Source organism: Sapajus apella, unplaced genomic scaffold, assembly GCF_009761245.1.
Source record: "Sapajus apella isolate SASKATOON/1434 unplaced genomic scaffold, GSC_monkey_1.0 scaffold24, whole genome shotgun sequence".
NCBI classification, from domain to species: domain Eukaryota; kingdom Metazoa; phylum Chordata; class Mammalia; order Primates; family Cebidae; genus Sapajus; species Sapajus apella.
Window position 1 is genome coordinate 6,938,135 of NW_022436964.1, and position 16,394 is coordinate 6,954,528.

General features: G+C 35.6%; 1 protein-coding gene across 9 annotated transcripts in view; it reads right to left on the minus strand.

Moving 5' to 3' along the window:
* Positions 1 to 807: 807 nt before the first annotated feature.
* CEP78 (centrosomal protein 78) overlaps positions 808 to 16,394 on the minus strand; it is a 37,487-nt gene continuing 21,900 nt past the window's right edge. For 3 of the 9 annotated variants that reach the window (XM_032290874.1, XM_032290876.1, XM_032290875.1), the window contains 5 exons: positions 11,594 to 11,671; positions 10,266 to 10,432; positions 9,057 to 9,228; positions 8,702 to 8,749; positions 7,547 to 8,169 (listed from right to left, as the gene is read on the minus strand). In XM_032290874.1, the coding sequence (XP_032146765.1) occupies positions 7,603 to 8,169; positions 8,702 to 8,749; positions 9,057 to 9,228; positions 10,266 to 10,432; positions 11,594 to 11,671 (1,032 nt within the window). In that variant the 3' untranslated portion in view covers positions 7,547 to 7,602. Of the gene's footprint in view, positions 1,609 to 3,193; positions 4,025 to 7,546; positions 8,170 to 8,701; positions 8,750 to 9,056; positions 9,229 to 10,265; positions 10,433 to 11,593; positions 11,672 to 16,394 lie in introns of those variants that run through there. The other 6 variants (XM_032290878.1, XM_032290877.1, XM_032290879.1 and 3 more) reach the window with 4 other exon arrangements.

Sequence of the window (16,394 nt, forward strand, 5' to 3'; positions counted from 1 at the left end):
TTGTCCTATTTTTTCAATTTCTCCTAAGATGTTTCATTTATTTACTTTTTCTACTTTTTATCAATTTTTACAATCCATATTTTTTAAAAGTCACATTTCAGCTAGTCTTTCAAATTTATTGGTTTGATGCTACACAGTTATTTGTAATAAATTACAAATAGTACTCTTGTAATTAAAAATATCTGTTATATTTGTAGGTATCCTTCTAAAATTATTCCTAATTCTGGCAATTTTTGTTAGTTACTTCTTGCTTTTTATTCTTTATCATAGTTTACGATGGTTGTCTTTTATTTTAAAAATCCTGTTTCACTGATCAAAATTTGCTTTGTATTTTACTCGTTTCTGCTTTTTACCAATTCCTCATCTTTCTTTCCTTCCTTCCTTCCTTCCCTTTCTTTCCTTCCTTCCTTCCTTTCTTTCTTTCTCTTTCTTCCTTTTTTCTTTCTTTTTCTTTCTTCTTTCTTTTTTCTTTCTTTTTCTTTCTTTCCTTTCTTTCTTTCTTTTCTTTTTTTTTGTTTTTGAGATGAAGTTTCACTCTTATTGCCCAGGCTGGAGTGCCATGGTGTGATCTTGGCTCAATGCAACCTCCACCTCCCAGGTTGAAGCGATTCTCCTGCCTCAGCCTCCTGAGTACCTGGGATTACAGACATGCACCACCATGACCAGCTAATTTTTGTAGTTTTAGTAGAGTTAGGGTTTCTCCATGTTGGTCAAGCTGGTCTCAAACTCCCAACCTCAGGTGATCTGCCTGCCTCGGCCTCCCAAAGAGGTGGGATTACAGGTGTGAGTCACCGTGCCCGGCCTGGTTTATCTTTTCCTTAGTTTTAAATTTTTAATTCATCTCTTTTATCTTCCTTCTGAAAAGTAAATAAAATTCTATAAAATTTCCTCTAACATCCATTAGGGTAGAATTCCTCAGCTTTAGAGAAGTATTTTATATTAATTCTAAACAGTTTGCAATTTGTTTGGATTTCTCCTTTAAATGAGTTTAGAAGATCACTTGAAAATTTCCAAGTGGACAGCCTCTTTGCTATTGTTATAACATTATAAGAACACATGATCTGTATGATCTTTGAATTTTGCAAGGTGTTTTTCCTTCATATGAATCATTTATATGAATGTTCCACTGGTTTTCCAAGAGAATACACTTTGTATTCATGATGGATACGAAATATTTATGTTCAACAGTATCTTTCATATCTTGATCTACTAATGGGCAAGAGGTATCTGAGTTTTTTTCAGCTCTAATATTATACAGTAAAACTGACTTTTTTGAAAGTGTGCAGTTCTATAAATTTGAACATATGTATAGACTCATGTTACCACCACCATATTCAGGATACAGAAATGTTTATCACCAAATAACCAAAAAAACAAAAAAAACTTCCTTCTCACAGCCTGTTTATAATCAACTCCCCCCAACACCAACACCTGGCAACCACCAATCTGTTCTGTCACTATAGTTTTGTCTTTTCAAGAATGTCACATAAACGGAATCATACAGAATGTAGCCTTCTGAGACTGGCTTTTTCACTCAACCTATGATGTTGAGATTCATCCAAATTGTGACATGTATGCCATCATATAGATGCATCTCTATCCAGTCACCTGTTGGAAGACACCTTGGTGACTATGGAGCTGCTATAAAGATCCATGCACAGGTTTTGTGTGAACGTAAGTTTTCATCTCTAAATACCCAGGGTCATATTGTATGTGTATGTTAGCATTTAAAGAAACTGCCTGTTTCGCGTGACTGAGTCATTTTGCATTCCTACTAGTTGTGAGGAACTCCAGTTGCTCTGCATATTTATCAGCATATCAAATTGCAGATATATTTTAAAAATCTTCTGCAACACTGTACGTATCAGCCAAAAGAATCTTTGTCCCGTTTACTGATTTTCACCTTGGGTTCTATTTAGTCTGAAGTTAACACAGCCACATTTACTCTTTAGCATTTGCGTGGTATATTTTTCTTCATCTCTTCATAATCTATGACAGTGTTTTAGATTTTGCAAATAGCAAAATGGGATTTCGTGTTTTTACTCAAGCCTAAGGATTCCAGAATTTAACCTGTTCATGCTTATTATGAGGAAGTGACTTGATCTTGCTATAGTGTGAATTTTAAAAATTTCTATGTAGCTTGTTTCTTTTTTCTTTCCTGTCGTTGGATCTAAAAATTCCATTCCCTCTTTCCGGGTAGTTTTGTAGCTATTAAAGTCATTGATATATATTTGCTTCCCTCTCATCTCATGGCAAATGGCAATTATGCACTTCTCTGGTCTGTTGAATTCAGGCATAGCCATGTGACTTTCTTTGGTCAAATAAATGTGAAGTGACATATGTCACCTCTAGACAAAAGCTTTAAGTCACAATATATGCTGCATCGCACTTTCTTTCCTTGGACACTATAACAATGTTCCAAATAGTGACGTTCCACCAGCCTCGCTCCTAGATTGAGAGTGGTATTCAATAGGGGCCTCTAGCCAATCTGCCAAAGGCAAATTGTATGGGCACAAGTAAACCTATGTTGTTGAAAGTAATTAAAATTTGGGAGCTGTTAATGCATCATCACCTAACCTATCCTTACTAACATACCCTTAACTTTATATATATTTTAATATATTTTTTCAATCAACACCTAGAATCAAACACTACCTATATCCTTCCCTTGAATAAGACAAGATCTGGGACAAGCTTTCACTTTCTATGTGCTGCCCTGCCTCCATTCATGTTAAAACCTAGAATTTTAGTTGGACGTTGTTTTCACGTTCATTAGTATTTATTTAGACGTTTTCTGATTGCAGGCAACTGTAGTGATTATAAAGAGGATTTGCAGGTCACAAAGCCAAAGTAGTGTGTCTCATATCTTTATCAGTTTATTTGATTTAAACATCTTTCATTGGGCCGGGCACAGTGGCTCAGGTCTGTAGTCCCAGCACTTTGGGAAGCCAAGGTGGGAGGATCACTTGAGGCCAGTTCAAATCTAGCCTAACAAAGAGCCCATCTCTACAATAATTTTTAAAACCTAGCCAGGCCTGGTGGTGCATTTCAGCTACTTGGGAGGCTGAGCTGGGAGGATCATTTAAGCCCAATGATTTTGGTTACAATGAGCTGTGATCCCATTGCCACACCCCAACCTGGGCGACTTGAGACCTTGACTCAAAAAAAACCCCAAAAAACAAAAAACGACTAATGGATTCATTGTTCATTTTGTTTAGTTACTCTGAGAAAGATTTCTTCTAAGTAATTTAGTTGCTGATGAAACATCTAATACCAATTAATATCTTCCATTTCATGAATTTAAGCTTTGACTGAATCCATTCTGCTATACAGTCCACCTTCTGAGTGTTTCAGTTTTATAATCATATTTTTAATTTCCAGAAACTATAAATATTTATTTATCATAGCATTCTAGTCTTTAAGGACACAGTATCTTTATGAATTGCTAAAGATCTTGATTCATTAATTTAAAATTTTCATGTTTCTTCTAGTAACTATCTTCTTGAACAGGTTAATTTGTTTTAATTTCATGCCTCCTTTTATGTTACTGGTTTTCTTCCAATTTGATGATTCTTAGCTGCCCATATTTAAAAATGAGGGCCTAAGATTAAAGTTTGAAGTGTTGTTTTTTTCTTCCAAATGGGAATTCTGGTTCACTTTCAATGAACACAAATGATTACAGGCACTTATACGGTGATTGGCAGGTCACCGTAGTCAGAGAGAGATCATGTGGGCAGCTTAACTTCAGTTCCTCCTTGTAGCTATTTTGGATGATTCTCTTATTCTCCGATCCCAGCTTTCCTGGGTCAGAGTTCCCACTTCAACAGCTGCTTTCTTAGCCTGGTGGTAAACTCCAGAATCAGATGCTCCAAAGATGAGTGCAATGGCTTAGCTGTTCCACCCTTTAATTAACTGGTACATCAAACATCTGCTTTTTGTCTTCCAGAAATTCCACATTGTTCAATTTCTGGTTTTCCAACTCTGCTATCATTTTTAATATTTCTCCAGTCATTTCAAAGGGATTCTAGAAGAGTAAAAGAATGTGTTCAGTCATCCATGTTAACGTTCTAGCATGTAGCTTTTAATCAGAATTTTCCAAAAAAACCCAATCATCTCCTATCTTGCTGATCCTCTGAAAATCAAGTGTTACTGTCTTGAGATTAGAGATTCTATAAAAACCCATTTGAAATTAGACTAACTCATTATTGGACATAGAACTGGATGGGTAAACAAGAGTGATTTTTAACCACTAGTAATTATGTATGGATTTAAGGCAGGATGACAAGCTCTTTGCTATTATCACATCTGGCAATTTTCTTAAAAAAGTTCTGTTTGCATAGACGGTATATGTTCTGCTAAGTACTCAGTAAAGGTGCATAATACATGCTTGTACCTTTCTCTAAATCAAATGAAAATACTGTATTTCAAAATTAAATGACATTATTTCAGGTATATTGAAAGTTTAACAATCACATACAGGGCTAAAATTGTACATATTTAGCAGCAAAATATCCACATTTATAATTCCAGTGGTATGGTTTTAAATGTTTGATAAAATATATGTAAAATATGGAAGAATTTTAAAACTATGATTATGTGTATGTGTGTATGTCTTTTAAAAATCCGTAAAGAAAACTGGGGCTATCAGGTACAAGCTCATTTAACTTCCAACCCTTCCCATCTTTGTCTCTGTCCATACCTCCCAGGATCCCCCAACTCTATAATATTTTTTACATATTTTACGATGTGACCCCGTACCTGATTTTATTTTTTTAATCTATTTCTTTCCCAGATTCTCTAAGTTACTTATCTAACCATTTTGCACTACAGGTATGGGAGCCATCTCAAGTTCATTGAGAAATCAAACATGTACATCCCCAACTGTTCAGATCTGTTTCTTTCAGTCTTAACAACATTGAAGTATCTCAGGCTCCCTCCTTGTCTGAAATCCTGCTGCATAAATGAGCCTCTCCTTCTTTAATTGGTTCCTTCCTTTCACCTTACCAACATTTAAGTCCTTCTTACTCTAAAAAATTCCTCCTCAGCTAACTTCATTTCCTCTTATCATCCAAACTCCTTCAAAGAGTAGCCTCTACCCAGTCTTCAATCTCCCCTCAGGGCATTCCTGCCCCTCAATTTACTGCAATCTGGCATTTTTATCAACCAATTCAGTGAACTGCTCTCATTAAGGTCACCTGGGACCAAACTGCCAAAATCCTGTGGACACTTATTCTCTATATTCTACTTCTTCCTTCCTGACACTCTTTTTCACTTGTCTCCTTCTCAGAATCCTTTTTTGCTTATCACTTAAACCTTGACAGTCCCCACAATTCTCTGTGTTCTCATCAACATTATGATTTTAAATATGATTTTAGCTACTGCTTATATGTGCTGATGACTTTCAAATTCTTTATTTCCATGTCTTCACATGCACATCCAATCATCTACCAGTCACTTCCTCCTGAAATCTACAGGTGATGTAAAATTCAGCCTGTCCCAAACTAAACTCTTCTTTCCAAAGCAGTTCTTTATCTCATATTCCCAGCCTCAATGATACCACCACTCAACCTTAGTCACAGAAACACAAATCCACCCTCTGCCTCTTTTTTCCTTACTTCCCATAACCAAATCTTAATCGCCTAAATTAGATTAAAACTTATTCCCTCCCTTCATCTATACCTTATTTTAGATCCCTTTCTTGTCTTTCTAAGTCATAAATTATCAAATTGGCATTTCATGGCACCAGTTAGGCATTCCTATTAAAAAAGGATTCTATAATCAAGTATATTTGAGGAGGGCTGCATACCATATGCCTGTCTTGAAGACTCAGAGTGAACACTAGCCTCTAGCACCCCTGAGAAGTACTCCTGTAAAGAAACCTGCTTAATTCTATTTATGCAGGGTCTGCCTTATGTTTGTCTAAAAATTATTTCAGTAGCATAGGAGAGGAAGTGGGAGGATAAGTCCTGTTTAAAAATCAAAGGCAAACACTCTTCAGAAGAGTATGATCTACATACTTCTTTAATGTATCAGCCTAAAGCTAATGACCTAAAATGCAAGCCTAAGCACATTATTTCCATTCTTTACTAGCTCACTATTTACTGAAGAAAAAGAACCAGCTCCATGCAATGTGGATTATAAGACCCCATCTCATTCCCCTAGCTGCCTCCTTGAGTGACATCTGCCAGTGCCTGATGATGTTTCGATAACTCTCGACTACTTGTGTTTGTGGTTCCTCAAACACACATACTCACATTCATGGCTCTGTACTTCTGCTTATGCTATTCCCTCTGCCCTGAGTATCCTTCCCCTTCACCTCCTTACCCACTAGCCTCTAACTCGTTAAGACTTAGCTTAGGAATTAACACGACGTTTCAGGTCTTTAGTTGACCTTTCTTGGCCCCATGGTTCCCTCCTTCTTCCCCAAACACTGACTAAACTCCCTCAGCATTCCCACCATCAAACATAATATGCCGTATTACAACATCTGCTTGTGTGTCTCCCCTTCACTCGACTGTTAAAGGGTCAAGATTACATCTTGTTCATTGTTTCATTCCCATAACAGTCAATCCATGATTAATGAATTCAGTAGTATTGTAGTAGCCCTTTTGATAACAATCAGGCAAGACCATCCAGAAGGAATCTGACACTCCAGCTTCTCTCTCATCTCATCTCTCAAGTCACAATCAGGTTGTAGGAAAGGTCTAATCTATGCATGTTTTACCAGGGAAGGGTATTTGCTTCAAAGATGTATGTTCATACTCTAACTCTGCCTTTAAAAAATTCAACCCAGGTGTGCTTTTTTGATAGTCCCATTCTTATCTACTTTAGTAGATAAGAGTAGAAACTGGAACAGGGAAGGAGTCAAGAGGCAAAGGAATTCTGCATCACCTGAAAAAGGCGTTCACTGGCTTTTTTCTCGGAATCTTCCTTAAGCGGTTCCTCTCTTAACAGAGAAACAGGATAGCTGATTAAAGCATGAGTTCTGGTTCAGATCCCAGCCCTACCACATATTTTCAGCTGTACAATTTTGGGAAATTCACAGAGGCTGTATCCTCAGACTCCTTACCTATAAAATGGGCATAATAATATTAATATAGTTCCCTGTTACAGCAGGGTTGCTATAATCCATGAACATGGGTAAGCATCTAGGCATGTTTGCTGCTCTAGTTATATATTCAAATATGTCAATGGCTTCTGGCCATGTGATATATATTTATTTCCACATTTAACCAAACGGTACAATTATTCCATTTATTCACTCCTATCCCTTTCTAGTCATCGTACTCTGCTTTGTTGTTTTCTGTTTTCTCCCTCCACAGAATATTAGTTCCTTCAGAGTAAAGGCTTTGTTTTGTTTGCTGCTGAAAGCCATAGCACCCAGAATGGTATTGTACATACTAGGCCCTCAGTAAACACTTGATGAATGAATGCTGTACACTATCAATGGGAAAAATAGACTAAAAGTTTCATTAAAATAGAAAGTATAGAGAAATCTTCCTTTAATGGCTTCCAATCCTATATTTTAAGACACCATACGCCATAATAAAAACATAATAAAATTTATTAAAATTTAAAGGCAAAAACATAATTTCAAAATATTTAGTCATATGTCAGGTGTGATAGAGAATGGATGCTTTCTTGAAATTCAAAATCAGATCCAAGAGTATCACTTTCAGAATGTTCTAGTGGATTGGGTTTACTTTTATTTGTCTTGTCTGAAACAGTCACTATTTTACTTTCTTTCTTGACAGAAACATATTTTTTCAAAGACCCACTTTTACTTGGTTCATTAACCAAAGAACTAGTTTCCCCAATTCCTTTGCTTTTCCGGTTTTCAGGAGAGTCAGAGTAGGAATGCGGGTCCTTTCCAGTGTGTTTCTTACCAGAGTGTTTTTTGGTATATTCACCTGTTTTAGTCTTTTTCTCTGAAGAAGATCTGCTATTTCTGGACAACTCCTCTTCTTTTCTTTGATTTCCAGTTCCAGAAGTCGCATCTGCTAAAGAACACATTCTAGCAATGAATCCTTCAAAAGACTCCTGCTGCTGCTCAGTGGCTGGGACTCCCAGGTTGTCTTTGGAAGTTACCAAGGCCTCTGGAGTAGAAACTGGAATAGGGAAGGAGTCAAGAGGCAAAGGAATTCTAGCATCACCTGTAATTTTCTGAAACTAGAATGAAAAACAAAACAAAAATTTAGTGACGAATAAAGCCACGCTTTAAAAAGTTGAGTTCAAAACATCAGTGTTATTCTGTGACCTTAGAATTTTTCCAGGTCATTTTTCCCCTAAGTATATCTTGCCAAGTGATTGCCAACTTAGCTATATCCAGGGGTAGGTCCAGCACATTTTCAGACTTTTGTGTTTTATGTAATTATTACTCATTTCTCTCTCCCTCATTAAAAAAATAAAACCTTATTGTAGAAGAAATTAATTTTGTTCCTATCCTCCATACACATATAAGCAGTATCCAATTTGTAAGTAGACTGAGTTTTCAAGTCATCAGTTGCCAAGACCAGTCTGAGACTGGCTGAGTTGGGAGATGGGGGCTCCAAGTAAGTCCAGAGGAAAAGCAGCAGGGGATTCCTGTGGCAGACAGGTCTTCCCCTCCCATTCCCATAGCTAGATGATGCCTATAATATACTGCCTGTTGGTTACATATGGATTACTCATTTTGAAATATTATCTATATCAGTACTTGTACCTTCATTAGTGTTCCTTCATTGTAAGCTGACTGCATACAAATAGAAACCTAGATGAAATATGAATAGAATAGACATTTACAAAATTTAAAATTTTAAATATTTTCTCTTTCATTTCTCCACTGAGGATGGTCTGCTTTAAATCACAAAATTTCAAAAGAACTTTCTTATTTCTTATTTACAATATAATATAATGAAATGGGCACAAACTTACTAATCTCAGTCTTGGAAAGGACCCCAAAGATGCTTCTGGTCCCCAAGCATGTGAACAGATCACTTATTCTTTTCTCTCTGACTTAGTAATTCCCTTTTTGCTAATCACTTGTAGAATCATTAAGTTCTGTTCTATTCACCTACCTGGATATTTTGCATTTGCCCTAGGGCATTCTGCTTTGGTTCTGGTTTTTCTTCTTCAAGTGCCTTCTTTTCTTCTTTAGGTGGATTACTAACAGTAGAATTCATCTGGGGATGACCTAGTAATTGAAAATCTGACTGATCTATCCCAGCCATTGTGGCAAGCTGCCCAAGCCTGGTCAAGAGAAGAAGAGGAGGAAAAGGCAAGGATTACTAGAATCACACAAGGACAGCTTACATTTCCCCAAACCTACAAACATGAAATACTTCTAAAATCTTAAAACCAATTATCCTACTCCAGACCACACCCCCATCCCTCCCAATTTCTCAGACCTTCCCACATTTGTGCTTTGGGACAAACCGTATCAGATCATCCAATCCTTTAAACACTGTCTCTTCCCCCAGCAATGTAGTAGATACCTCTTGACTTCATTTCCCTTACTTATTCCCTCCCTATTTTATATAGTGTCTCAGTAGAAGTTGCAATTTCCACCACATATCTCGTGCCTCTCACCTTCATCCCCATACTACCACCTTTCCTCCAGTTCTCAAGAATAAGTTTGTTCCTTCCCTCACCAAACTGTTTACCTACAAATCATAACTCCATCAATTATCTATATCGAACTCTCTCTTTTAGTGTCTTCTGTCAGCAAAATCATTCCTGATTGAGGACCATTGATCTATATCTCTATCTACCCTGTAGATTAATAACAATTGTAATGTCTAAGACAATTTTAATTCAAACTTACTTAACAAGCAAAGTGAATAAAAGAAAAATTCCTATAAATTCCTGAATATTTTCAATTAAAACTACTTTCAATTTAGTCTTTAACAAGAATTACACCTACCAGTTACTCTATCTACAGGTTACTCATTTTTTCTTATTAAGAGATGGGGTCTTGCTATGTTGTTCATGCTAGCCTTGAATTCCTGGATTCAAGTGATCCTCCTGTCTTAGCCTCCTAAGTAGCTGGGATTACAGGTGCAGACCACCGAGCCAAACAGGTTTACTTTTTCATATTGGGCCCTCAACCAAGGCAGGTGTGCATTGCATTTCTTTTAAAATTAATTCCACATTTAAAAAATCAAGTGTATTACTTATAATTACACAGTAAATATGACTTAAGGAAGCTATAAAAAATGCTCAAGTTCCTCAGCAAACTACTATTAAAGTCATGGAGGGAAGAATGTCACAGGGAGAAATTAACTAACCCAGCATCTTTAAGGAGATCCAAGAAAGCATGAAACTTCTGAAAAGAATTCTCAATGCTGCCCAAAACACCTTCATCATCCAGGATCATATTTGTCAATGATTGTGCATGAAGGGCTTCAGACAAAGAGAAATTTATGTTTCTTAACTGGGCATTTTCATGTTCTAGCTGTAAAAGAAGATTGAAAATGTGTGACATGATTTTCTCTCATTATCACCAAAATATATTTTATGAAACTAAAATAAAACATTTAAAAAATATAATTAATTTACAATTAATCTAACTCTCTACCAGTAAAGACAGACCATATTACATAACAATCAAAACCTGGAGACACTTGACAAAACTTCCTACATAAATCATTACTTCATTAATGATATTTCAAAAACATCACATTTCTAACAGGCTAAATTCATACCTGGATCATTCTATATTGAAAAATAGCTGTTTAAGGTTTCCTTTAAATTAGACAATGAAATATAGAGTAAGTATATTACAATATGGCTGTTGAGGACTAATTTTTGCCACCAAGATACTTAATATATACATTTAAAAGTCTCAAATCATACACAATTTACTAACTGCACAATTACCAATATTCCCCCTTTGCTTCTTGAAAACATGTACTCTCCTGCACACCATCCACATTTATCATCTATTTAATACTACACAGAAATCTAACTCTAGCATTTCTCTGAAAGGCCATGTGTTCACAATGTGCCTTTTGCCTTATACAATCAGGTCTTCAACCTTTGCTGAATGATTACGTGTCTTCCAAACCAATGCAACACTTTCAAAAATTCCTCCTTAAACTTACTTTGTAATAATAAATTATAGTTATATAGAACTTTCTAGCTTATCCCCTGCTCTTATGCACATTCACCTAATTTAGTCCTCATGGTATAGATTTTTATCTTTCACTGTATTCTTACCAGTTTTCCATTATCTTTCATCTTATTTATTCATTTTCCTAATTCACCATCAGTAGATAGTCTCATCCTCATCTTTTACATAATTGTATATACAGAATAAGCCTAATAAATGCATTCTTGAATTGAAGCATCATGAACAGAAAATAAGTTCCAGTCATATAAAAGTACAGGAAAAGACAAAAAACTTCAATTTTTACATTTCTAAAAACATGCTTTTTGGAATATAGATCACATGATCATCAAATATAAGTAAAAAGAAACATTAACATAATGTGACTAATTTGCAATATACTATATTCTCTCACTTTAAAGTTTATAAAGTGTCTGTATGTATGGCTTAAAGTTAAACCAAAGCAAAAACAAAAAGCTCTCAAAAGGTAAGAAAACTTTTATTTACCTCACTGACTCGTTTATCAGCCTTAAGCCTTATCACTCTTTCCTCCTTTAACTGCTTTAAGCACTCCTCCAGTTTTTCCTAGTGAAGTAATAAAGTAAATATTATAATTAATTCACAATATGATCCCCAAAGCTCTTCTAGCTGTTGATCTCACCAAGTGTTTAGGGACAGAGCCAGAAATGAACTCAGATATCAGGATTATAGCCTACTGCTTGTATAATATCATACCATACTAGGGAAATTAATTACTAAAAACATATCAAATTCTCACATTACAGATTTATTTAAATCCCACTCTTTCCAAAATAAATTTGTGACAGCTCACTATAGAAGGCATGCATATATTTATTGAGTCAGAAATAAAAATTAAGGCTATGAAAAATAAATTCTATTCTCATTTGTGGATCCCTTATAATAGGAAGCCCTATTAACACATTTAACGCACCTCAATTATGTAAGAGCAAATTAAAAATCAAGTAACCAATTAAAAGGGACAGGGCTCTTTTTGATAAAGACTGAAGTATAAAAGGAATTAGACATGAGGGAGATTCTCCAATTCCTTCCAGAGTGTTGAGGGAAGGAACTCTCCTACATACTTACATTAGGAAAGGAAATTGGTACCGCTTTCTGGAGTAATCTTTAGTAAATACTATCAATTCTGTGTCTGGGAATTTACTCTAAGGAAATCATTAAACATGTGGACAAAGATTTGTCTACCAACATAATGTCACAGGACTGTTCATAACTAATCCCTAGAAGCCAAAAGCCTCCAAATTGTGATTGGTTAAAAAAATTAGCACATCCATATGATGAAATGCTCTATGAAGCCACTAAAAACAATGATATGGGTCTTAACCAGAGTTAGTGAATGGTCACTTTTTTTGGGAGATGGTCCATAAGCTAAGTAAGATTCTCTGATATGGAAGAGCATTCAATGATGTGACAAAATACTTTGATACCTTTTTAAGATAAAAGGGCAAATTACAAAATATGCAGGTGTGTATACCATGCAGAGGTGGTTTTCATTTCCCTGAATGTTTTTCACGATTTTCAAACATTTTCTCAAAGGGTGTATATTTTCATATTCATAACATATGTTTGAAAAATCAGTAAATTCCCTAATAACTACAAATTCTTTCATGTTGCATTATCAGTTAAAGCCAACCAAGCTTTTATGGGAAAAAGGAAAAAGAAATTGCAAAATTCCTCTACTTACTATTTACATAATGGTTTTAATATTTAGAAAGTTATCAAAGAAGTTCTAAGCAAACATGCAAACAAGCAAAAAACTCATCATAATTGGAGAAAGACTAAAATCCTCCATTCCTAACTGGTACTAAAAAATCACACCAAAGCACAATTACATGAAATTGTTTCTCCCTCTAGTGGAGGAAGTCAGAGCATAATGTTACATTTTTATGAAAGTGCTCTCCTTATTACTCCTTTAAAGAGTAATTCACTCTCCTTAAAGAAATTAAGGAAATACGAAACAGAACAATTAGAAAGTAAAATCACTTAACATTCCACTACTTAAAAACGACTAATGGCAAAGTTTTGTAGCAATTTTCCTTCCTGACAGCTGCTCCCTTCTTCCCTTCTGTATGTGGACAAGTTAATTTTTTTTCTGGAGCGCAGCCCCGGAAATGTCAAATTTTATCCTGTACAACAACACTTGAACATCAGAAGCTTGAAGTGTACAGGCCTATTATATGCAGATTTTTTTCAACCAAATGCAGATCAAAAATCGTGTTCTCCGACGTAGAACCTCATAAGGAGGACTGACTTTTTATGCATGCTGGTTCTATAGGCCAACTGCGGGGCCTCAGCCCCACAAATCCATGTGTACACGGTTTTGGGTATATGCTGGAGAATGGGGTCATGGAAGAACCCGAGTACACTGAGGGATGACTGTATATCAAATTTTATGCTAGATATTCTTCCGTTTAACATTGAATCAATTATTTCTCATCTGATAAGAGAGCTTATAACTTTGACTTTTGTAGTGGGCTATAAAATATTCCATTGAGCCTGCTTATTGGTTCATGTAATCATTCCTTTATGGCTAACCAGACTGTTTCCAACTTTTCAACATTAAGATAAAAGAACCACTTTTAAATATGAAAGCTTTGTTCTCCCATATTTAGAATAACTTTCCTGTAATAAATTAATAAAAAACCAATTTTAGGTCTAGGCAAACATTTTTAAGGCTCTGCGATACCTACATCCAAACTGCTTTCCAAAAGATTTCTAAGATTTTATACTGCTATTGGCAATGAAAAAGTCTATCACTTGGATATATCACCTCTACTCTAATTGTTGGCTTAACTTCCCATTTAAGTAAGTGCAAGATATTTGAGAGAAGGGAGTATATTTTAATAAGTGTTTATCCCCAGCATCTGTGCCAACCACAAAACAGATAACCAATAAATAATTGCTGAATTAAGAAAATCCCTGCCAATGTAAGATTTATGTGTGTGTGTGTGAAACACAGAATATGTGTTTTCCTCTAATAGATAAAAGCTTACTGTCTTCTTTAAATGTGCATTTCTTTGCTTACTAATTAGTATGTACATTTCTCTTTTAGGTTATTTTTTTTGGAAATTCAGACTCTCTCAGGCAGTTCTGGCCCTTCCTATCAGCTGTATAACCTTGGGCAAGTTGAGTAACTCTAGGCCTTAATTTTCTCATCTATAAAATGGAGATAAATTCATGTATCATAGGGCCCTTGAAAGGAGTAAATTAACACACATATAAAACTGAGAAGAGTGCTTGGCATACAGAATATGTTCAATCAATGCAAAATGAATAAACACACAAATGGAATTAGTAGAGAAGAGCTTAAAATGAAAGTTAATCATCTCCTCACTCACATATACAGCTTCCCAGAGGCAACCATTTCTTTAAGCAGGTTTTTAATTGCAAAATATGCTACACATATTGAAAAGTGCACAGAACACACTATCCAGGAACACTCATGTAACCATATACCCAAGTTTGAAAGTACAACCAGCCAGCATCTCTTCTACTCATCACAAGCTCCTCTCCTTCTCCCAGAATTAAACACCATCCTCATTTTCCTAATAATTCTTTCCTTTATATGCACACATCCCTAACAATCTAGTTTTGCCTACTTCTAATTTTATGTAAAGGGAATCATAGTGAATGCAGACTTCTATATCTTATTTTCCTTTCAATACTGTTCTTTTTTTTTTTTTTGAGACAGAGTTTCACTCTTGTTACCCAGGCTGGAGTGCAATGGCGCGATCTCGGCTCATCGCAACCTCCGCCTCCCGGGTTCAGGCAATTCTCCTGCCCCAGCCTCCTGAGTCGCTGGGATTACAGGCACGCGCCACCATGCTCAGCTAATTTTTGTATTTTTAGTAGAGACGGGGTTTCACCATGTTGACCAGGATGGTCTCGATCTCTTGACTTCGTGATCCACCCACCACAGCCTCCCACAGGGCTGGGATTACAGGCTTGAGCCACCGCGCCCGGCCTCAATACTGTTCTTAAAACTCATCTGTTGTTGCCTGTAGCTCTTGTTCATTCAGTTTATTACTTCTATAGTTTTCTCACTATACAATCTAATTTTTAATTCTTAATGGACATTTGGGTTGTTTTCAGGTTGGGCTTTTACAAATAATGCACATGGACCCTATTGTACCTGTTTTTCTGGTGCATGTACCCTCAGATGGCTTTTTGAGTCATAAGGTATTTATAAACTTTCAACAGATAGGCAATGCTAAATGCTTTCTAAAGTAGGTTTGCTGACTTACACTTCTGGTACAAGTAGAGTGAAAGATTCTTATTACATTCCAGGTCTACAATACCTTCCACTATAAAATTTCATTTTTTGCCAGTGTGGTAAGAGTGTACATTTCATACTGATTACAGTTCATTTTTCTCTTATCATCTATATGGTTGAACACTTTTCCATATTTATGGGCTACTTGGATTTCTTTTCTTTGTGAGGTTTAAATCAACCATTCTTCTTTTTAATTCTTCCTATTTCTAAACATATAAGTATTACATGACTGAATTTTAGACATTATTTACTAACTTCTTGCTTTACTAAATAAGAGTTTGGTTAATTCTTACTTATTTACTTACTTATAGCCACTACTCTCAATGAAGTTGTATCACCGTTAGTTTTTCCAATGGTCATGATCTCATCAATTTCTCAAAAACTTTAGATTTTTAAGATATACATTACTTAAAAATCTAAACTCTCTCAATGCTCTGCTTTGTAAAATAAGGACATACTTTTGTCCCTTCTTTCCACCTGTGTCTACCTTCCAAACTTAGCTTTTACACTGTTCAAGTTAATAATATTTATATTCTGTTCTATATGCAGAGCTGTCTACTTTTTGAGGGACAGACAGATCAGTGTTTAAGAGAACAGGCAGAAAGCTTAAGCTCAAACCCCTGATCCAAATCTAAATTTAAGTACAGCTTGGGCAAGTTCCTTCTTTGTCTTAGCTTCTTTTCTGAAAAGTAGGACTAATAATAACACCTATAACAGGTTATTCTGAGGATCAAATGAATTAATATAAGCAAAACACTTAGAACAGTGTCAAATATATGCTACATTTGATACAAGTTAGTTATTATTGCTATTATATGCAGATTGATAATCAAAGCTGCAGACCACGGCAGTATTTTCATTACTATGATTAAATTAATACTGCCTACTGCAGTTATATTGTATCTCCATATATATACAGATTACACAGCCTTCTAAACAGTTTCAGTACCACAGCCCTTGTATAGAGTAACCACATATCTTAAGTTGCCCTGGACT